The sequence below is a fragment of the Chelonoidis abingdonii genome, chromosome 10 (assembly GCF_003597395.2).
Source record: "Chelonoidis abingdonii isolate Lonesome George chromosome 10, CheloAbing_2.0, whole genome shotgun sequence".
NCBI lineage: Eukaryota > Metazoa > Chordata > Testudines > Testudinidae > Chelonoidis > Chelonoidis abingdonii.
Genome location: NC_133778.1, coordinates 29,070,506 through 29,092,391, shown reverse-complemented (window position 1 = coordinate 29,092,391; position 21,886 = coordinate 29,070,506). Strand labels below are relative to the sequence as shown.

The 21,886-nt window shown below is 38.8% G+C and overlaps 1 protein-coding gene across 1 annotated transcript in view; it reads left to right on the top strand.

Annotated features, from left to right (window-relative positions):
- Positions 1 to 21,886, top strand: part of COL3A1 (collagen type III alpha 1 chain) — a 66,541-nt gene that overhangs the window by 32,851 nt on the left and 11,804 nt on the right. The window contains exons 8-38 of the mRNA XM_032802588.2: positions 693 to 746; positions 1,886 to 1,939; positions 2,115 to 2,168; positions 2,852 to 2,905; positions 3,528 to 3,572; positions 3,840 to 3,893; positions 4,909 to 4,953; positions 6,770 to 6,823; positions 7,738 to 7,836; positions 7,995 to 8,039; positions 8,160 to 8,258; positions 9,763 to 9,816; positions 9,985 to 10,092; positions 11,335 to 11,388; positions 11,494 to 11,592; positions 13,028 to 13,081; positions 13,492 to 13,590; positions 13,799 to 13,852; positions 13,968 to 14,021; positions 15,106 to 15,159; positions 15,624 to 15,677; positions 16,342 to 16,386; positions 16,504 to 16,602; positions 16,706 to 16,813; positions 17,289 to 17,342; positions 18,367 to 18,420; positions 18,527 to 18,580; positions 19,273 to 19,326; positions 19,827 to 19,934; positions 20,095 to 20,148; positions 20,661 to 20,714. Of these exons, the coding sequence (XP_032658479.1) occupies positions 693 to 746; positions 1,886 to 1,939; positions 2,115 to 2,168; positions 2,852 to 2,905; positions 3,528 to 3,572; positions 3,840 to 3,893; positions 4,909 to 4,953; positions 6,770 to 6,823; positions 7,738 to 7,836; positions 7,995 to 8,039; positions 8,160 to 8,258; positions 9,763 to 9,816; positions 9,985 to 10,092; positions 11,335 to 11,388; positions 11,494 to 11,592; positions 13,028 to 13,081; positions 13,492 to 13,590; positions 13,799 to 13,852; positions 13,968 to 14,021; positions 15,106 to 15,159; positions 15,624 to 15,677; positions 16,342 to 16,386; positions 16,504 to 16,602; positions 16,706 to 16,813; positions 17,289 to 17,342; positions 18,367 to 18,420; positions 18,527 to 18,580; positions 19,273 to 19,326; positions 19,827 to 19,934; positions 20,095 to 20,148; positions 20,661 to 20,714 (2,025 nt within the window). The remainder of the gene's footprint in view (positions 1 to 692; positions 747 to 1,885; positions 1,940 to 2,114; positions 2,169 to 2,851; positions 2,906 to 3,527; positions 3,573 to 3,839; positions 3,894 to 4,908; positions 4,954 to 6,769; positions 6,824 to 7,737; positions 7,837 to 7,994; positions 8,040 to 8,159; positions 8,259 to 9,762; positions 9,817 to 9,984; positions 10,093 to 11,334; positions 11,389 to 11,493; positions 11,593 to 13,027; positions 13,082 to 13,491; positions 13,591 to 13,798; positions 13,853 to 13,967; positions 14,022 to 15,105; positions 15,160 to 15,623; positions 15,678 to 16,341; positions 16,387 to 16,503; positions 16,603 to 16,705; positions 16,814 to 17,288; positions 17,343 to 18,366; positions 18,421 to 18,526; positions 18,581 to 19,272; positions 19,327 to 19,826; positions 19,935 to 20,094; positions 20,149 to 20,660; positions 20,715 to 21,886) is intronic.

The following is a 21,886-nucleotide window of genomic DNA, read 5'->3' as shown; positions in this document are numbered from 1 at the left end:
ATAGTAACAGGAAGAATATATCTGTGATGCATTTAACATCTAAGAAATTGTTTAAACCCACGTCAGCTGAATACTAGATAGGACAAAAACTTAGGCAAGGTTGAATAGAGGTCTAAAAATAGGGATTCCATACATGGCGATGCCTCTTAGCTGTGTTGTTTTCAATGGAACTATGCCAAATTACACGCCCAATAATACTTTTAATCTCCAGAAGTGAAAGTTCCCCTGTCTCAGTCGAGTAGGCATTAAGCAGTAAACTACATGGTGGTCTAGGGGTGGAATTAACCCTGCTATCTCTGGGTTGCCTGTGTGGCTGCAATGCATTCCCTCCTTGGCCACTGTTCCAACTCATGGGCAGCAGGTTTCTGATTCCTGAATCTACATAGTCACAAACTTATGACCCTCTAGTCCAATCCTGCCCTGTTTTGAAACCCTTCTGCACTGGCCAATTTGGAGCCATAGAAAGGCCCACTCTGTGGAGTGCAGTTAGTCAAATGCCCCCTTGTCCACCACTGTCATGAGGTGCAGCGTGCCTTGGGCCAGACCTCCCCACTGGGTGGATTTAACCCTGAATAACTACCCACTGTATTTACCAAACCTGTGTATTGCAGCTGTGCGAGTAGTTCATGACTTTTTAATACAATTTTTATTTGTACATGATGGAAGAAAATTCATCTTTATTTTGTTTTCAGGGACCTCCAGGACCCCCAGGATTACTAGGCCCAGCAGGTACCCCAGGAAAAGATGTAAGTTCTATGTTATAGTATGTAATAGAGGAGGATCAAAATTACTGCATAGTGTTATTAAAACAATGGCTATTGGTACCACTCTAAATATCTTTCAGGCCATCACATCTAATCCCCTGATTTTTACATTTCATAATATGTCTTTAAAAATTTGCTCTCAGTTAAAACTTGGTATGCAATGTCTCCATTCCAGAGTTGTGACAATCTGTATCGTAAATAATATGTAGGCACCGTAAGTGAGGTCAGGACTGAGTGACTGATTTGACAATTGCTCTGAATTTCTTTGCATTGGCCACTTTTAGTTGTAAACCATCATTTAGTTTACCATTTGTGTGTTAACAGCTTGGAGTGTCTGTGCTTCTATTGTAGTTCCAAGCTTTTATGTTTGTTTGAGGGGGTTGATCATTTCCCCTGGGTGTGCTAAGGAGATAAATTGATTTTTTTCAAAATGCAGTCCTTCATATTTGTCACCTCTATTTTATGCAAAGATCCTACAAACTTGACACCTGGCATTGAAGTCATTAAGGGCCTGATCCATAGCCCAGTGCAGTCAACGGATGACTCCCTTTAAGTTTAATGAGGTTTGGATCAGGCCATCGATAGATAGGCAGTGATAAAGATAGGATACAGCCTACTTTTGATATGTGCCTGAAATCTTATTCTGAGCCACATTAACTTTGAATCTTTGGGAAATGGGTTCTATGGTCATGAAAAACCAGGTGTTGGCTCACAACACCAGATAGATTATTCTGCATGGCTATTGTACAGAGAGACATAATCAGTCAATAAAAGTCTTTGTCCCTTTTGACTGTTTCTCCATGTGTGGTAAATATCAGAGGCATCATGAGGCTTCTGTGATACCACCATTTCTACCAAGAACAGTATGGCTAAGACTGGAACTTAGTTCATCAAAACATTTGATGAGAATAGCTCATGAGTTGTGACAGGCTTCTAATGTAAAGAAAAAATTGTGCTGTGAGACAGATTTCACCCTGGCATAAACTGATGTGACCCCCTCCATCCATTGATGTCAATGAGAGTTGCACCAGCTTATTCCAAGGTCTCTTTAGTCCTGTATTACTAGTTCTTTGCCAGAAACTGAAGTAGCAACAGAGCAAAACCGTTTTTTCTGTCCATAGGGAGAATCTGGAAGACCAGGCAGACCTGGTGAGCGTGGATTACCTGGACCAGCGGTAAGAAAGAGCCCCCAAAAGAGACCTTCTGAATGAAAAACCAACTTGCTATTGATTTTGCATTTTGTTAACTATACCACCAGACTGACTATGCTACTTAGTATATATTAGTTTGTGTGCTTCATTACTCTGACGTATTTGTAATTTACATATTCTTTTATGCTTTTATTTTTAGGGCCACAAAGGACCCCCTGGTATGCCTGGATTCAATGGAATGAAAGGTCACAGAGTAAGTATTATCGTAAGAGTATTTTTGAGTGAGTTACTCTAACTGAATTATTATGCAACAGGCACAAGCACTCCCCTTTGCAGAACTTTTGAAAAGTTCAGTTCTGAACTTCACAACTCACTCTTCTCTCAGTAATGGGCCCTTTGAAAATCTAAAGCCCTGGTCATGAACACCCTACACTTTGGGAAAGTTCTGATCTGGACTCAAAATGTGTCCCTTTGTCCCATCTCTGCTTATTTTGATTTACCATTGAGTTACCATTAATACTGACAACAAATAAATTACCTGGAATGTATTCTTAACTACAAGCCAAATTTTGATCCTCATATTTACATTGTTGAGCAGTCCAGCTGAAATCAATGGGACTATTTGTGGCACTAAATTCTCATCTATGTAGTAAGGAGTTCACAGTCTATTTCTAATCATACACTGAATCATCTTTTGCATTTTTATGTTCCTGTTAACATTTTACAAAAGGATTCATTAAAGCTATTTTGATTTTCTGTTGTATTACTATTTGAACAAATATAAGCCAGTTTCCTACAATGTAAGATTTGTTGTTAGCTTTTCAGGTTTAAAAACAAAAAAACAAAAAAATAAAAGGATGCACCTGAAGTTCAATATTAGGGATTATCAGGGTTTCAAAGTACAAATGAAATGTATGTTATTTTTGGTTCCCTTAGGGCTTTGATGGAAGAGATGGTGCCAAAGGTGATAGTGGTGCACCTGGTCTGAAGGTAAAGTGACTTTGTTGTAGCCTCTAGGAAGTATGTAATTTTACTCTGAATCAATAATATAACTGTGTTTTGTATATTTGCTTCTGTAAAACAACTTACGCTTTTTAAATCCTGGCTAATCATGTCCATATAAATAATCAATTACTCTAGGGGAGTCTGTTGTCTGAAATTGCAGCATATCTCATCTGATTTTATAACAGTAACAGACAGAAAACGTGGAGATTCCCATGACTGAAGAGTATGTTCAACTTTATTACTTTAAAAAGATGCTTTACGGATACACTTCAGGCCCAGTTCACCTCTGTGTTACACCAGTTTAATGCCAGAGTAACTCAGTTGATTTTAATGGAATTACAGCCATGTAGAACTGAAGTAACACAATGATGGATTGGGCCCCAAGCCTTTATGTTTTAATATTTTGTGCCTGAGGTTGTTGAGACTTCTCAATCGCCATTAACTTCAGTAGAAGTTGAAGAAACTGAATACCTCACAGAAGGTGTTTAGCTTCTCAAAGGATTGGGACCTTGCTTGTTACTGTGTTTCATCTCTACAAGGGATCACTAATGAAATATGGTAATAAAGGTTAATTCTGTCAAAACCTGATATTCTCTTTATATAACAGGGTGAAAATGGTCTTCCTGGAGAAAATGGATCACCTGGGCCAATGGTAATTTTTTTCATTATCATTTAATTAGAAGTGACAGTTAACTGATACTTTTTCTGCTAGGTATTTCTTACTATCCTCAGCTCTCTTCTGACTTTATTCCTCAAGAGCTTGATTCTGCCACCCTTACACACACAAAATACTACTTACCCATAAAGACAGTTCCGTTGAAACATTTCTAAGCAAAATCATTTTCTTCTTGTTGTTTGTTACATTGGTGTCTTTGAAAATCCATCTCATCTCCCATATTAATAATCATATGTTCTTTAGGGTCCAAGAGGTCCAGCTGGTGAAAGGGGGAGACCAGGATCTCCTGGTACTGCTGTAAGTAATTGGAACAAAACTACAGAATTGCTATTATTTCTGTTGCATGACCCAACAGGTGCACATCATGTTTTGTAGATGCACAAAATAAAAGCTCCCTGACTCACAGAGCTTACAGTCTAAGTTAGATGTAGCACAGCAAATAGTATATAGGAGGATATGGCAGAATATATAGCTTCTGCAAAATCGTCATGAAAATTTACCAGCCAAAAATCAAGGTTGTAGTAAAGGCCATACAGATTTGTTACATGCAATGTGTCCTTAATGAGTCCTTCTTTATATTGTATGCTAATATATTTTGCTGTGAGGGTATAAGTTCACCCAATAGGGTGGGTGGAATGGAGTAGAGGTCAGCATTGGAAGACTAACTAAACAAAGCGACTGCTGGGAGAAGAGTGAGATTGTGGTGTCCCAGCTTGGACTATAAGGGGAGGTCATAATTAACGCCAGCTAATGCAAACAAGTCTCAACCTGAAATATAACAGAACAGGGACTGTTTACGCTAGTAGACAATGTACTGAGCAATGAAGATGTCTGATACATCTACAGCAGAGGTAACAGGCCTTAAATCATTGTCAATTCTTTTGTGCCACATTTTATCCTTTCTCTGTGGTTGTAAGATATAGTCATTCTAGAATGCATGACATCGATTGCTGTCTTATTTATTTAATCTAAAGTAGAGGTCACACACATTGTGTTTTGCTCTATTAAGCATGATTGCTCTGCATTAAAGAATTTGTGGTGTCTAATATCATATTTCCTTGTATACCACTATCTTCTTATTACAGCAAAGTGCATGTAAATTGATAGACACCTTACTGCTACTACTATTTTTATTTAATATAGTGGCCACCCATACCTGAGGAATTGTATATGCCATAATAAAATAGATAGGATGGATGGACATACAGAAACATGGTTCGAAAGTCAATATCGTTGTCTAATATCAAAATCCTTGGCTTTTCAGCCCCAAAGAGAATGTATGGTATGTGATTATGTTGTCTTCTTTTGGTAGGGTGCCCGTGGTAACGATGGTACTCCAGGAGCGTCTGGACAACCTGTAAGAAACTTAATTATTGTTTTCACTTAACTATTGGATTCAGAACTATTTTTCTCTTGCCTATGTGCTTGATGTGCTACAACGCCACCCATTAATTGGACATGGTTTGCCTTATGAATAGTGTCTTATGCAATTATAATTTTCAATAACTTTATGTTTGCTATTATGATTGAAACAAAAAACCTTTATTTTTTATGAAGAATAAAAAGAAAATAAGAGAAATCATGATCCTGTAAATCAAAAGGATGTGCATGTATATCCAAGCTTTTTTCTAATTATTTACTGACAAAGATAATGGAAACTCTTTACATTTGCCAGATTTTGAATGATTTCATCATATAAGTCACTCAGCCCTAGCGCTAGACCATTATGTCAAGCTGTCTAGAGTAGCTCATGAGCAAGAGTGCCAACCTCAAGGCAGACTGTCAAGGAACAAAGCACAAACCCCAAACTGGTTGTATGATCCATAATTAGATTTCGTCAACCAAGTAACAAGTGTGAACTCCTGTCTATCTTGCCTTTGTGATAGATTGACCCTTACACCTAAAATCACAACAATATTCAGGTTACTACCAGCCCCAAAGGACCAGTCATTTACTCCAGGTCAATTGTACCTCCGATCTCAAACCAAAGACAATGCTTGTAGCCAATCCTATAATACTAACTAAAGAGTTATTAACTAAGGAAAAGAAATAAGATGGTTATTTACAAGGTTAAAGCAGGTAAACAGACACACACAGATGAGATAGTCTTAGGTTCCAAAAGTTATTAGTAGCTGCTATAATATGCAATGTCCTTTATGGCTAACCCAAGCCAAGCAGTTGGTGATCCCTTGCTTATTCTTAGAAACATTGCCCTCTCTAAATTCCAAGCAGCATCATGATATAGTTCCTTTTTGTCAGGCATTTTTATTCCCTTCCCTCAGAGTTCAAGCTGATGGGATGAGTTCACATGCAAGCCCCCTCTTCATGAATGTGGGGGAGAACAATCAATAAAGTCTTTGTCCTTTGATGCTTCACAATGGCTCATTTGGTTTCAGTGGGCCATATAAACCATGAGTTAGCCCAACTCATATAAACCGTAAGGTAGCCCAACATTTTTATTTTTCCAACTGCTTAGAAACTGTAATAGTCACAATCATAGTCTCCTCTTTTACCTCTCACATGCTTTCATTCAAGTGATCTCTTAAAATATTTTGTGCAATATCATCTCGATGGTCATACTTTTCAAACTGAAATTATTCAGTTACAAAAACATCCACATCTGGTTGAAAATGTGCATTGAATAAGGGTAACTAAAGTATAGGTGTAATATTTTCAAACCAGCCAAATTTCATCTTCTAGAGTATGACTCATATTTCTTGATATTTTGCCAGGTGTTTCTTTTTTCAGGACAGAAAAAAACTCTCACAGTCAGGCAGGGCCGGCGCTTCCATTTAGGTGACCTAGGTGGTCACCTAGGATGCCAGGATTTGGGGGGGCGGCAATTCGGCTGCGGGGGGTCCTTCTGTGCTCCGGGTCTTCGGCAGCAATTCTGCGGCGGGTCCTTCACTCGCTCCGGGACCCACCGCTGAAGTGCCCCGAAGACAGGGAGTGCGGAAGGACCCCCCCGCTGCAGAATTGCTGCCAACGACTGGGAGCGCGGAAGGACCCCCCCGCCGCTGAATTGCCACCGCCGACCGGGAGTGCGGAAGGACCCCTGCCTAGGGTGCCAAAAACTCTGGCACCGCTCCTGCAGTCAGGTTTATTTTCAAATTAAAATTCATTCCATATGACCTTCACCTCTTGTAATAATAACTTTGCCTTCTTTATTTAAGGGTCCCCCTGGTCCCCCCGGAACTGCAGGATTTCCAGGCTCTCCAGGTGCTAAGGTATCTATTTAAAGATCTATTTTACCATATGGCATATGCCTACATAAATACCTAAGATATAGTAGTGTATGGTTTTGGTTCCTCACTGTCAGGCTGCTATCACATTACTTGGAGGTCTATAGCTGATGTATTTTCATACACAGAATTAGGCAACTAATGCACACTTCACTCTCACAAGCACTCCCATTGCTGTGAGGATTTGTCCCAAGGCCTGGAACATCTCTCACTTCTGCATATGTTTTGGAAGTTTTTCCAGGATATTTTCATGCTGACCTCTAGGCACATTTACAATACAAGTAATAAAATAATCCAGTAGTACTACTTATTTTGTGTGTCACCCACTCTAATGTGAAGCCCACAACTGTGCACATCACTGTCCTTGTAATTGTTGATTTATTTCCCCTTCTTCCCTTTTAGCCCTTCTTCTCTGGAGCATCTCTCTGCTCCTCCGTGTTAAATACAAATTATGTGCTCTTTTTTATTTCTTTGCTTATGTTGAAAGGACTAAACTGCAGTCTTGTTCCTCTAAGGAATACTGTAAGGCCCAGGATGGGGCCTTTGACAACTAGGTAAAGGTACTCTGATGCATTCTACCTGCACAGGAAAGAGGCAGACAATGCCTTATAGTGCATGAGGGGGAATGTGCTTTCTATCACTCTTTAGAAATGGATGAGACAATATGCAGTATGTCAGCAAGTGCTGCCCAACACATATTGACAAGTTCTAGCTGGCTGTATTCCCTTGGATCAGTTACCTGCCTCCTTTGCTCAGGATAGGCTAGTGTCAGCATTCTGCCTGGGTCCAGCAAAGGTGCGCTGGCTGAGAAAGAGGTAATAAGGCTAAAATGTTAATATTATCCATTGGGAGCAATACTAGAGTGAGTTCAATTTGCTCTCGTACCATCTTCTTCATAGGGTGAAGCTGGTGCTCCTGGTTCCCCGGGCTCTGATGGTACTCCTGGACAAAGAGGAGAACCTGGTCCACCTGGTCATGCTGGTGCAGCTGGTTCTCCTGTAAGTAACAATTCACATACGTCCTTGGAAATATTGTGCTGGTTATACAAACATATTATTATGATTACTGCCATACAAATTGATGTTTGCAAAGTGCTATGGAATTTTTGGATTTCAGGACAATGTTATAACATTGATTAATCATTTCTCCTTTCCAGGGCAATCCTGGAAGAGATGGAAACCCAGGTGGTAAAGGTGAAATGGTAAGTATCCCACCAAATTGTCATTGTTTGCTTTGTTATTGGTTGGGGTTACATGTTTGATTATGCAGAATTCAGTGATGCCATGCTTTATTCATATTAGTGTCCTTCAATCCCAAACAGGGCCCTTCTGGTATTCCTGGTGCGCCTGGGTTGAGTGGAGCCCGAGGGCCTCCTGGTCCCCCAGGCATTAATGGAATTCCCGGACAAAGAGGCGGGCCAGTGAGTCACCAATGTTATTTTCATTACTAAGAGCAAACAAGGGGATAAATTCCCCACCACCTACAACAGTGCAAAACCATGAACAGCAGTGGAGTTGCACAGGTGTACAGGGAGTCCTTGGACTTACAACACAATTCATTCCTCAGAACTGCATTGTAAGTCGAAACATTGTAAGTCAAAAATAATTTTCCCATAGGAACCAATGGTAGGAAGGGGAGACTGGTTCCCGAACCAAGCCTTGATACACTGTTTTCACCACAATAATCCAGTTTTTTTGTACTAAATGAATTACAGATTACTAATGTTGCAAACAGCATTCAAATAAACACATAAATTCACATAAGAATGCTAGCAACATAGGCTCAGAAAGCCAGGGAGAATGGCACACATGCTGAGCCTCAGCCAATCACTGTTCAAGCTTTCTGACTGGCTGAGCCCAGAGCCAGGAGCCAATCAAAAATAAGCAGCAACCCTACCTGGCAACAACCTACCCTGCTGCCTCAAAGCCAATCAGAAGCAACCCCTTCCAGCTCCATTCCAGTACAATGCAGCCAGGAAGTGATTTCAAGCAAATTTTATGCAAATTGAGTGTCCTAAGGGCGAAACAAGTGTCATAGGGGCGAAACGGGCAGTCAATTGAAAAGTGACATAGTGGCGTGTGATGTAACTCAGGCATCGTAAGGCTGAGGACTCCCTATATGTGACAGAAGAATATGGTTTAGAGAGTTCTGTTAGAAGCCTTCAGACATTTCCCATATATTTGAACTTGCCTAGTCAATTCTACCATCCCTTTGTTATTGTCTATTATAATTATTCAACCAACAAAACAGAAAAACCACAGCAAAGCAAAAACTTTGGTAATAGTATAATATTGCAAAGCGATGGTAAAATGACTGATTTTTGTCCACCCTAAATATTCCAGGTATTGAACCTTACTGACATAGTTATGTCTCACTTTGGGTTGTAGGAGGATGTATCTGGATGGCTACTCAGCTTTAAACTCACTTCATTCATCCATTTCTAATTGTTACGTATAAAAAATTTCATCTTTTTTATTTCTAAATTGCCTTGGGACTGCCTCAATGAAACCTACTCATAGTGTGTAAAATACTTATTCTCATATTAACATTGAAATTAACGTGCCATGTCCTGACAGAATTACTCCGTAATTCCTCAAACCTTATTAATACAAGTTTCCACTGACCAAGCAAAACTGATATCAAACTCCCAGTGATTCAAGAACAGAAGGAAACCTAGGGTTTGACTCAATGGAAGCACTCACCTGAGTAAGGGTGTACAGGATCGTCTCTTTTACAGAGAGGATGTATAACCAACTCCAGTAGGAGTCTTCCACTTCTGTTTGCCTCCTGTAAACAGATAAACCATAACAATGAGCTGACAATTTAAATGCTGAGAGATATATTTCTTATTATTATTGTTATCTAACAAACCCACTCAAATATTCTATTATGTAGAAGTGGTAATGGAAGTGTGTTCTGTTTAGGGTGAACCTGGTAAGAACGGTGCAAAAGGAGAGCCAGGTGCGCGAGGAGAGCGTGTAAGTGATTTTCTAAATATTCTGGTTTCTTTAATGCATCATCGTGTTTTACAAGCTTATTAATAATAGGCCAAATACAGTCCTTACCCCACGCAAAACTTTCATTGAACTCAGTGAGAGTTTTGCCTCCACACAATATGTTTTCCCTTGTTCCTGCTTTGTCACTAGGGTGAAAACGGTATTCCAGGTGCTGCTGGTCCTCCTGGCGAAGAAGGCAAAAAGGGTGCTAATGGTGAGCCAGGCACAAATGGATTACCTGGAACACCAGGAGAAAGGGTAAGCCACTCCAAGTCACCACACTGAGTAGTTAAATGTACCAAAACCCGGGATTCAAACTTAGAGGAAAGTCTGAATCTAGACAGATGTTGAACCAAACTTCCAGATGTGAACATCCCACATATTGGAAAAATTCAGATCCAGATCCTAATCTAGATCTGCTCTGCATGGCTTGGGTCTGCATTTATTTTAAAATACATTAAAGTTATTCTTCTTTTGATAGCTAGAGGATTATTAATCTTGAAAAACTGGTGTTTCTACCTAAGATTTTGAACCAAATAAGAACACAGAAAGTATAGTATAACATGTATTAAAGACTGCAAAGACAATCCATCTACAATTTGTAGAGTGACACTCCATCAATTAAATTGAATTCCACCAGATCAAATGAACATGACAAAGTTTCAGCTCTTGAAAGTGGAATTAAGGCTGATTCATCCATATTCAGGATAATCAGTTGATTCTTCTGCCAACAATCTTTTAACAATTAGATGCTACTGGTTTGTATAGAGTTTTATCATGGATTCATTATTGAAATAAATTGTTCCACCATCATCAACAACAGCCTGCTGCTCATTTTAATTTCCTTTTCCACCTAAAACAAATTAGAATTGAGATTGATTCAATTTTGTATTCACTAACTTTGGAAGTATTTTGGAAAGTTGTGAGGAAATCAGAGATGCATGGTGAACAAAATAGAAGGAGGTTGAATGCATGAGTGAACTGTAAATGGAAGGTTGTCTTAAAACAATGTAGACAATTGCAACTAATGCAACCAAGAGGCCTTCTTAAAGAATGATAGAGAAGGAAAGTCATTTTTCGGCTGAAATGTGTTAATGTTTTAACATGAATTTAAGGAAATCCTAAAGAATAGGGCCTATACCAATGCCCATTGAAGTCACTTAGAGGACTCCCTTTGACTTCAGTGGGCATTGGATTAGACCCAAAGTGCACTGTGCGTACAGAAAAAAAATCTTGAATCTGTATAGCCAGGATGGAATGTCATCTCCATCTATCTCCTTCACTGAATATCACTAGAATATGAATAAATGTGGTTGGTTAAGAAGCATCAAAGTTTGTTATTACAACATTTAAAAATATTTGGATCTATTTGTGTTAACAGAATGTTGCACACGATCTTTCAAGAAACCAGCAGACATTTTTGATTGTCTTTGATACATAGGTAGACATTGCCTGTTATTTGATCCACGGGAATAAAATGTCTGCTCTCTTGCTTGGCAGGGTACTCTAGGTCCCCGTGGCATACCCGGTAGTAATGGACTTCCAGGAGAAAAGGTACATGCTTTCCCAATTTCATAAAATTCATTATAATAATGATAATTTAAATAGCTTTATTTACTTATCGTGAATGTCCAATGTCCTTTTTTAAAAAAAATTAAGGGTCCTGCTGGCGAACGTGGTAGTCCAGGCATTGCCGGTCCAAGAGGAGCTCCAGGAGAATCTGGACGCGATGGTGGCCCTGGTCTTCCAGGAATGAGAGTAAGAGAGAATGTTTTTTTAATGTGCCATTAAGATAATTTGATGATGATCTTTATTACAGATGGCTGAGCTGGTTTGGTAGAGCAACAAGGGCCAAAGCTCCAATGGGATATCAAACCTTTTTTGAGATTTTCAATCTGTGTCAATATCTATTTTACGTATTTAATTAATTATATTAATTGTACACCCTGTGCACTTTGTGGTTGTGGTTAAAAATGGAACTAGAAGTACAAAAAATACTGTAAGGACCCTCCTTCTTATGGGATTTCCAATCCAGGTGTTCAAGCCCAAGAGATTTAAACAATCTGAATAAATTTTGGATAGTATTCAGACTTCTGGGTGCTTAGCTAAACCCCTGAACCTTCAACTGTTTGCCACCATATCTGAATCAATTAGCTCAAAATCCTTTCAGTACATTTTGGTGATTTTCAAAGCAATGAGTTAAATCCTTTCCTCAGTGCATTAGGAGTGTCTGAAGTTGAGTATTGCATATTTAGGGTTGCAGTAGCCTCCAAAGCCACCCTTGTGCCCCTCCACAGAAGTGTACTGGTCAGTGGATCGTATAATACCAAATCAATCAGCACTGACCTGCCCCACTCCCACAACGTATCTCCAAAGTTGGGAGCAGGAAGACTATATGAACCTGCACTCCGTAGGAAGCAGGAGGTACCAAACTGCTCCGGTTACAGCATAGTTCTGATAGGATTTAACTCTATATAAACTTCCATTGAATAATTTTATATTTAATCTAATTTTATATAAAATATAAAATTTGAACATTATTTTTTCTGTTATGAAGCCTTTCGTATTTGCAAAAAACAATGCAAATGTGCTGTTTGGTCTTTGGCATATATTTGATGCCCACAGACTAAATCAGAGAGAAGTTATAAGGCATTAGGCATAAAAAGCAGAAAAGTACAGTGTGCTATACTGAGAATTAGTGGGAAATGGTGACCAATATTTGTAAGTTTGAAAGTCAGCAACCACTGATTTTTCTTACAGTCTTTTGAATTATTACATTTTACACATGGTAAAATAGTTTTTATTGGAAATCAATGTGCCTTTCAGATATACAATGTGTCATACATCATATATTTGGTAAATTGTAGAGCAAAGCCAAAATTACTTAGAATGTACTAATAAATGTAGTTGTTTGTAAACAATAGGGACTTAATTGCCTTTCATTGCCTACTATAATGATTGCTTTTTGGTGCCTAAAGCAACTTCATTCCCTCTATCAAATATCACAGAATGGGCTGAATCCCTATTAAATGAATTATTGATCAGCTAGTCCCTTGTAAATCCAATGGATTTTTTTAATGAGCCTGAAAAAGGTTTGTAAAACTAACTGTAAATAATGGTGTCTCTATAGAATGTTATCTAACAACATTTGCTTTTTTACTTAAAAATTAACATATTTTCTCTTCAAATGCAGGGTTTGACAGGAAGTCCAGGGAGCCCAGGACATGATGGCAAACCCGGCCCTCCAGTATGTAAATTACACAAATATTATATGCTAGTACTCTCACTGGGCTTGCCTTTGATCTCACTTAACACCATTATCACTCCATTGGAGTCCTGGTGTGAAATGTAGACGAGATCAGAAACAAGTTCATTAGTTGTGTTCTGTGTTAATTTCACAGTGACCGACTATTCCGTATGTTTTTCATTGTAACAGCACTGTCCAAATCTTGTTATTTAACATTACTATAAACACTGACTCATCTTCCACAGGAGTTTAAGCGCAATTTAAAAAAATCATATTTCAAATGAAAAGTTAGCCAAAAATAACATAGTGTTTGCTCACCTTTTAACTCTTTCATTTGATTTTTTTTAATATTTCTCTGTTGTTTATATAATGTGTTTCTTCTAATGATTGCTATCTCTCTCCTGCCTCAGGGTAATCAGGGAGAATCTGGCCGACCTGGTCTTCCGGGCCAACCAGGTCCACGAGGTCAACCTGGTGTGATGGGTTTCCCAGGTCCTAAGGGTAATGAGGTTAGTGTAATTCCTTGACTTAAAAAACATATTTAATGGACCAGGGCCTCTGCAGTTGTAGATAATTTTAATTCCATTGACTTTGCTGGTGCTAAATTGATGTAATCCTGCAGATGATCTGGTCCTATACCTATGAAACTCTCATTTTAGCTAGAGGTTGAATTAGAAACATGTATTTTAAATCTATCTGGTCTTTCCCTTTTTAAAGGGTGCACCAGGTAAGAATGGAGAAAGAGGTGCCCCTGGACCCCCTGGCACACAGGTCAGTTTCATTTATCAGCTTCTCTTTAGTAGTAATTCACAATGTCCTCTGTGATTTTAATCCTTTAAAAAATTGCACTGATCCATAATCACAGTCCAATTTTGTGATTTGATAGGGTCTTCCTGGAAAGAGTGGTGATGTCGGCCTCCCAGGTCCTCCAGGAATTGCTGTAAGTGCAATGTCCAGTGTCTCAAAGAAGAAAAATCTTGAAACAACTGATATATTTTCTGTAAAAAACATGTGTTAATATTTCCCAAACACTCTTCAGCTGCTTAGTGCTGCCAAGAACATTTTCTTATCTGATGGAGAGAGACATTTCCCATTAGTTATGAAGACAGAAACACTTGCTGGACTCATTTATGTTGGTTTGTTTGTTAATAAGTACTCAATAGTTTGTTAAAGATAACTAAGACAGAGGTTCTCTTGTTATATACTGAAGTGAATGGAGCTGTGCCAATTTTAACCAACTAAGGATTACTGGCAAAATGTACAATTTCCTTTGGCAGTTTACCAGTGCTGAAGTTAGGTAATCTGGGTGCTGTATTAGGCATGTCTATGAAGATAGTCTTTCTGCTGGAATTTTGGCTGCTGATAAGAGAGGAAAGATGGAAAGAATCTTAGCCTGAGCTCCCAGAGATACTGGTCTCAAAGATTCACAATGCCTCTTTGAATGCAGCAGGATGAGTATGGATGCGTTTGACAAGATGGCTTCCCCCTTTAGAAGTGGGACACAGCAGTTCTTCCCTGTTTACCCGCCCCTTCTGTGGAAGCTAGCAGAGCTGGCCTAGAGCCGAAATTTCATTTGGGGAGCACAAGGGCCATTATATGATCTCTTTCTCCATCCCCCAATGCACTTACTCACCCAGTTGAGTCCTTTGTGTGTTGGAAACACATCCATAAAGCAACTTGTGAATGATGGGGACTTTTACTATTTTGATTTTTTTTAATAAAGCTTTCACAGTAAGCTTAATGTTGCAGACATTACTCATTGTTAAAAAAAATAACAAAAAAACCCCCAGAACTTTTGACTTTAATAGTTGTATGAGAGTATAGTCAGCAAGATCAGAAGGTCTGAAAGTTACATGACAAAAGCTCAGTGGTGCTAATGGTTCACTTTTATGTTTTCATTTTTGTCTAATTTTGTGGCTTAGACTATATGTGGCATTTTAACTACAATATGCATATGTTAAGAATTCTTTTATGTTCTAGAATGATGTTGATGAATTTTGTGTTGCTTTTTTGTTTCCTTCCAGGGTCCTCCTGGTGATAAAGGAGAGGCAGGACCTCCAGGTCCATCTGGCTTCCAGGTACTGTTCATTTCTTTTATTGCTTCCAATGCAATTTTTTAAAACAAGGTAACAAATAAAGAAGTAGAACTTAAATATTTCAATTAGGGCTTGTTTTCTCATATTTTGAAGTGAGAAAGTTGAACCAAGATCTTCATGTAAGTTAGCTGATCAATGGTGATGGATCAGTGGGTTATCTATATCTGAATCTCTGGCTTTCCATTACACCTTCCTCATTTGCAAAATATTAGATACAATAACAAAATTATTTTCACTGCATTATTTCTGTGTCAACATTTTCTGTAACTTTGGAGAATGCACAATTTAGGTTGGAAAACTTCCGTTAAAATAGATAGCTCTCAGGACAGTTGTTCGGATTCTACTTTTCTCTAAATCACTATGAAATATCAATCATATATAGGTATTTCTATCTAGGTGTATATATAAAATATTTATTTATGAAGTGGTGTCTTTAATTTAAACAGGGATTACCTGGTACTGCAGGCCCACCTGGAGAGAGTGGAAAGCCTGGAGAACCAGTAAGTTGTCTTTTCCTTTTTCGGAAATCAAGAAATCAAAACACAAATATAAGAACAGCAATTCCTTTCAGGCCCCCTTTTCAGATGCAAAACCCCTTACACATAGAGGAATCTGTATTTTTGTGTCCTGCGAAGCTGTGATCCATCACAGGGTCTTTGTGCCTCAGCACTGAAGACATTATCGAGGGTTGGTGGATTGGACGGGTGCAGCCAGAAAGATGGGGATTTGGTCAGTGAATCCATGATAGTGGATCTATTGGCCAACCCCCTATCAGAGTACAAAGGGGGTGGAGCAGATACAGTGGCTACTGAAATTATGATGAAATTTTTCATACTGTGGGCACATGTGGGCTAACAGTGCTGATCCAATTGCCTCATCTCCCTTTTCTACCCCAGAGATACCACCTGAAAACACACCCTATGACTGCACTCTTAACCCTCAGGAGGCCACGATATTTTGACATCCATCTCTGGAAGTACCATTTTCCTGAAAATGGTATTTCCCAGAATTAGATCATAATAGGAGCCAAACAGGGGTAGTTTGTATGATCACTATCAGGGGTAAAATGTGAAGGAAATGAGATGCCAAACACTTTTTTTTATAGATAGGTTTATTGTGTAAAATGTAAAGTATATGAGTTAATATTTCTTGCATTATAAACAGGGACAAAGAGGTGAAAATGGAGCCCCTGGACTCCCAGGTGCTAAGGTAAGCATTGCAACAATATTTCTATGATTAAATATGTGAAGGAGAGAAGGCAAATAAATGCAGAACCATGATACAGGCCTTGGGAACAAAGAACTAATGCATGTTTCTTTATGGCAGGGTGAAAATGGTCTCCCAGGTGAACGTGGTCCGCAAGGTCCTCAAGGTTCTCCTGGAGCAAGAGGTGGAACAGGTCCTGCTGGCCCAGAAGGTGGCAAGGTACCTACTTTATGCTCAAACGCTTCACTGTGTTACGTGAATCATTCAGGTTCATTCAGGTGCACCTTCAAATTTTATATATATTTCCCCATTACACTTCTAGGGTCCTGCTGGTGCACCTGGCCCTCCTGGTGGTGCAGGGCCACCTGGTTTGCAAGGAATGCCAGGAGAAAGAGGAGGTAACGGAAGTCCTGGACCCAAAGGAGATAAGGTAACAACTCTTTTTCTGCTACTAATTTTGTGAAATTACCGTTTTAGCTTCATATCATGCAGCAGGTTTGTCATGTGTTCACTTTTGGCCTGATTTCAAAGGTGCTGAGTACCTACAATTCCTACTGACTTCAGTGAGAACTGAAGATACACAGCATCAATGCAAATCAGGACATATATTGTAAGAAGACTACAGTATGTGAAAATGCTGAGATTCTCAGCATAGCTCCACCGAAACCAATTAAGTGATGCCAATTCGCACCAAAGGAGGATCTGGGTGATTGTTTCTGTTCCTGTGTGTTGAATGGATTTTGAGTGTTACAACTGATTTCCATGTCTGACTGTGCATTCTTAGGCAGAATGTTATACTGAATGCCAGATTTGCATTGCCACAGTTAGAAAATCCAGTTATCATGATACCCTTGTGACAGTTTCCTCACTAATTTTCTAAATCCCTTTTAATTTATGTTTGACAGGGAGAGCCCGGTGGCAGAGGTGGTGATGGCATCCCTGGTAAAGATGGACCAAGGGTGAGCATAACTTCTCAAAATGTATGAACATTCTTATTGCATGTGACTCAGCTTCAACGACTGTTGAAAAGTCATTTACAATGCAAGTAAAAAGTTCATTGTGACGTGAACAGCAAGCCTCATCATGTCCAGGGGAAATGATTTTGTTAGTGCAATTTATGTTAGTAAAAATATAGATTTAATCCTTGTTCTCATAACTTACATTTTTGATCATGCAGGAAGATGATATAGTGTAAAATAGAATCTTGAATACTTGACGCTTACAGATAAATAAGGTTCAGTTATTTGGGGAAAACATCCAGATAAAAGTAGCTGCTAGCTTCTCCAAATTTAGCTGGCTGAAGAGGACAAGACTGAGGTGTGGGGGAGAGGAGTATATAAAGACTTCCATGAAGAATATTTCTATAGCATGTTATATATATATTAACTAGATGAAATATGGAACTTCATCCAGCACATGAAATAAACCAGGCATGGGGCATCAACATGCTGAGTCACAATAAATATAAAAAACCAGTTTATGTGAAAGTTATGGTTGTCAAGGTATGTTAGATGTTCAGTGTTAATAATATAGTCATTTCATTGTTTCTTCCTTACTCTGTGCCTCATCATATGCCCACTGAACTCAGTTTCTAACCTCCCAATGACTTCAGTGGTGTAGGAACTAGCCCTCTGCCAATAATAGAGTATAAAAATGGATCAGGAACTATGGAATCATGAGAAATTTGGTAAATTGTCTGGAGGTAAAGCTAGGTGAATGGGTAACTTCCAGTGAGTACCAATGGAAAGACTCCCATTGACTTCAGTGGACATTGAATCAGGCCATATATCTGGAAAACAAAGTCAAGATGCATATGCAATCCATCAAAGTATCAATGTAATAGAGAAGTAGATTATCCGCTATTAAAATAAGTAAAAAGCCATATATATATTGAGAGTGAGATGCAAGTTTTATTGATCACAATACATGAAAATAATACTGTTTGTACTTGTATACTAAATATGTTATTTTCTAATTGTGTAGGGTCCTGCAGGTCCCATTGGGCCCCCAGGTCCAGCTGGCCCACATGGAGATAAGGTACTTTATAACCTTGTGTTGAAATGAGGGCTTTTGTATATAGGTCTGGGATTTCCTCCTTAGATGGAGGAATAATTCTTAAACAAACATCTTTCCGTTCTTTCAGGGAGAACCTGGTTCAGCCGGACCCCCTGGTCCTACAGGTGTCCGCGGTGGTCCTGTAAGTGATCGTCCTTTTTTTTCAGTCATAACTCTAATGTAGATTCTATTACCTGGGACAGATTCAGCTCTACAGTTAAGTGATGTCTTCAAGAACAGATGGGGCCTGATTTCAAAAGGTGCTGAGCAACTGCATCTCTTACAGACTTCAGTGAGATTTGTTTGGGCTCAGAACTTCTGAAAATCAGACCACTTATTTTTAAAGCTATGAAAGATACCAGAGAGGTGGGAGAAAGTCTGAGATGTACAGTTTCTTCCTATTTTCATCTCTGGTGGAAAATATCACTAAATAAATAAATAAAATTAAATCCTGAAAGTTTTAAACTATTAGTTTGTTTAATGGCCTAATTTTGTATGTTTTCTATTTTAATAATTAAGTAAACTTTTCAAAATTCACTTATTTTGTGATGTTCCTTTTCATTTTGATAACCTGAGCCAGATTTTGATCTCAATTACACCAGAGTGAAAGTGGAATAACTGCACTGAGGACTTACATGCATGTAACTGAGAACAGAATTTGGCACAATGCTGATAATTATCAAGAGTGACATAATTAAACAGTTTGAAAGTATAAAGTTCAGTAACCACATTTAAATTTTATTTCAACTAGAGGCATGATAACCTGAACCATGTTCACCAAAATGAAGAATATTTTTCTCATTCTTACATCTAGGATATGTTTCCTTTCTGCAGGGTGAACGAGGTGAACAAGGCCCCCCTGGACCTGCTGGCTTCCCTGGAGCCCCTGTAAGTATAAATACCAAACAAACTTGATACTCAGTTTTTATTTTTAATTCATGTTAGTAATAACTGACCATATTTGTGTCCATCTTAGAATAATTTACCAAGCATGGCACGACAAACTATAACTCTATATTCCATTCCTACATTTAATATGTATTTTTAAGTATTTCTCTTTGCTTACTTAAACAGCCATACTTCAAGATTCCTATCCCCCTTCCCTATCAAATTGTCTTTAGTGAGATTTAGAGCAAGAGACACCTATCAATACAGGAGTGCAACCAGAACTGAGTTTCTAATTGTGTGTCAGCTCCTTAGACAAGAGTATCTGAGTCTTGGTTTAGATCTCACATTGGATTTATATTTATCCATTGCCTTCAGTGGGTTTATAACTTATAGCCATGTATTCTTACTTAACAAGTGGATACATCCAAGGAAACTCAACTATCTTCTGTCTCATAGCCCTTTTAACAAAACAGCATTTATAAGAATTTATTTGAATACAGGGACAAAATGGGGAACCTGGTGGAAAAGGAGAGAGAGGCCCTGGTGGTGAAAGAGGTGAGCCTGGTCCGGCAGGAGCTGCAGGTCCTCCAGGAGGCCCTGGTGCACCAGTAAGTACTCATAGTTACCCAAATTCAACTTCAAATTTCTTTCAGTTGTGAGATCCGTTTGAGCTGTTTGAAACATATACTGCATTAATACATCTTAGAATCTTATCTGTTGTTGGCTGCTTTTCATATCAGATTACAATGTTCTTTTCATTCACTGTAGGGTCCAGCTGGTTCCCAAGGACCAAAAGGAGAGCGTGGTGGTCCAGGCAGCCCTGTAAGTATTATCCTTTTCTATCAGTCTATCGCTGGTAGACAACAGCACTGATTATTACTGGGGCAACAACTCCAGCATGATCTGCAGCAAGCACAGGGCATTGGTAGTCTTGGACTGGCTTTGGCATAACAAACTTCTTCACAGGAATAGGCTGGAGTAACTAAGTCAAACCATCTATGGCCTGCTCCAGGTCACTTGCTATTTTGATCTGAAAGACCTCCTTGGCACTTTTTCTTAGACACTGAGAGATAGCTGAGATCTTCCAGTGCCAAAAGTTAACACTGGAGCTGTATGTTTAATTATCATGGAAATGTATTCAGCCCTTGTACAAATATCACCCAGCATTGCTCTGTTCTTTGGCTAACGCCTTTGCCATGATTTTGAAACCACAGCAGTATTGTGTTAGGAAACTCAGGTACCAGTCAAACTTCTGATATTCCCTCATCCTTTTTCTTTCATGTTTTGTTACCAATGTTTGTAAATTGACCGCTAGGCTTACTTATGCATTTCAGGGTACAGCTGGTTTCCCAGGTACTAGAGGCCTGCCTGGTCCCCCTGGTATTAATGTAAGTGTATAGTTACCTTGCTGTTATATCTAACTTGTATTATATTACAATACATTGGCATAAATAATACACAAGAAGTATACGAAAAGTAAAGTTTCTTCTTTGTCTTAACTTCACAAAAATGGGCTTATCCCCATCTCACTTTGCTTTGGATGGTAATTCTTTCATTTCTTGTACCGATAGTCCTTGTACTTGCTCCTCCAAAGTTTTTGAACTCAGTGAGGTCTCTCCATTAACTCTAGTAGGATTTGGATCATTTATTTACCTGTTTATGATGGTCATAAATGTCCTATTCTCTCTCTTGCTCTTTATGATGCAATACCTGTACAGTTTAGGATCTTGACTTGTAGTGTTTTATTTTCACCAAAAGCCTCCTTTCTTTCTATCAGTGGTTTAAATTGTGTTCCAGAGATCACAGATGATTCTTTGGGCCCTTTTTGGTTGCCTGCAGAATGAAACAATTTTAGAACTGAGCAGTTAGAAGTAGGGGTATTTGGAAGGAAGATGGTCCGTAACAGCATCATTCCGTTATGGAGGTGGCCCACAATATGGAGATCAGATAACTGTAAATCTACACTAACCCATTATATTCACTATTTCCTGTGCATTACACTTTCCCACATTTTTGTAGACCACCTCTGTCCCAAGAAAAGCTATTCTATATTACACTTGTTCACACCATCTGCACCTTCTTCTACCATAAATACTAAACTATGACTTTAGATTCTTTTTTTTAAACAAACTGAAAAATTGTCATGGCAAAATTTGGATAAATCAACTAAATTCCATTAAAAAATTAGCATTCATCCACAGTTACCATACAGTCTTAAGTGAGAAATAACCTAAGAAAAGTTCCTGCTTCCTGTCACACCATGAGATTTTCTTAACAGTTTTTTTTGTCTTTTCAATATTCCATAGTCACAGACAGACCTAAATCAGAGTTCTGCTTCACAGTTAGAAAATTATATATAATCTACCCCCAGTAAATACTGGATAATAAAGTTCACATTTTTTGGCCTTATCTAAAGCCCTGTGAAGCCCACAGGAGTATTTCCATTGACTTCAGTGGGTTTTGGATCTGACCGTTTATTGAAAAGATTTCATTGCATCCATGTCCCATCTCTTTGATACCAGGCACCCCATTCCAGGGCTACGATACAGTGACAGCAAGA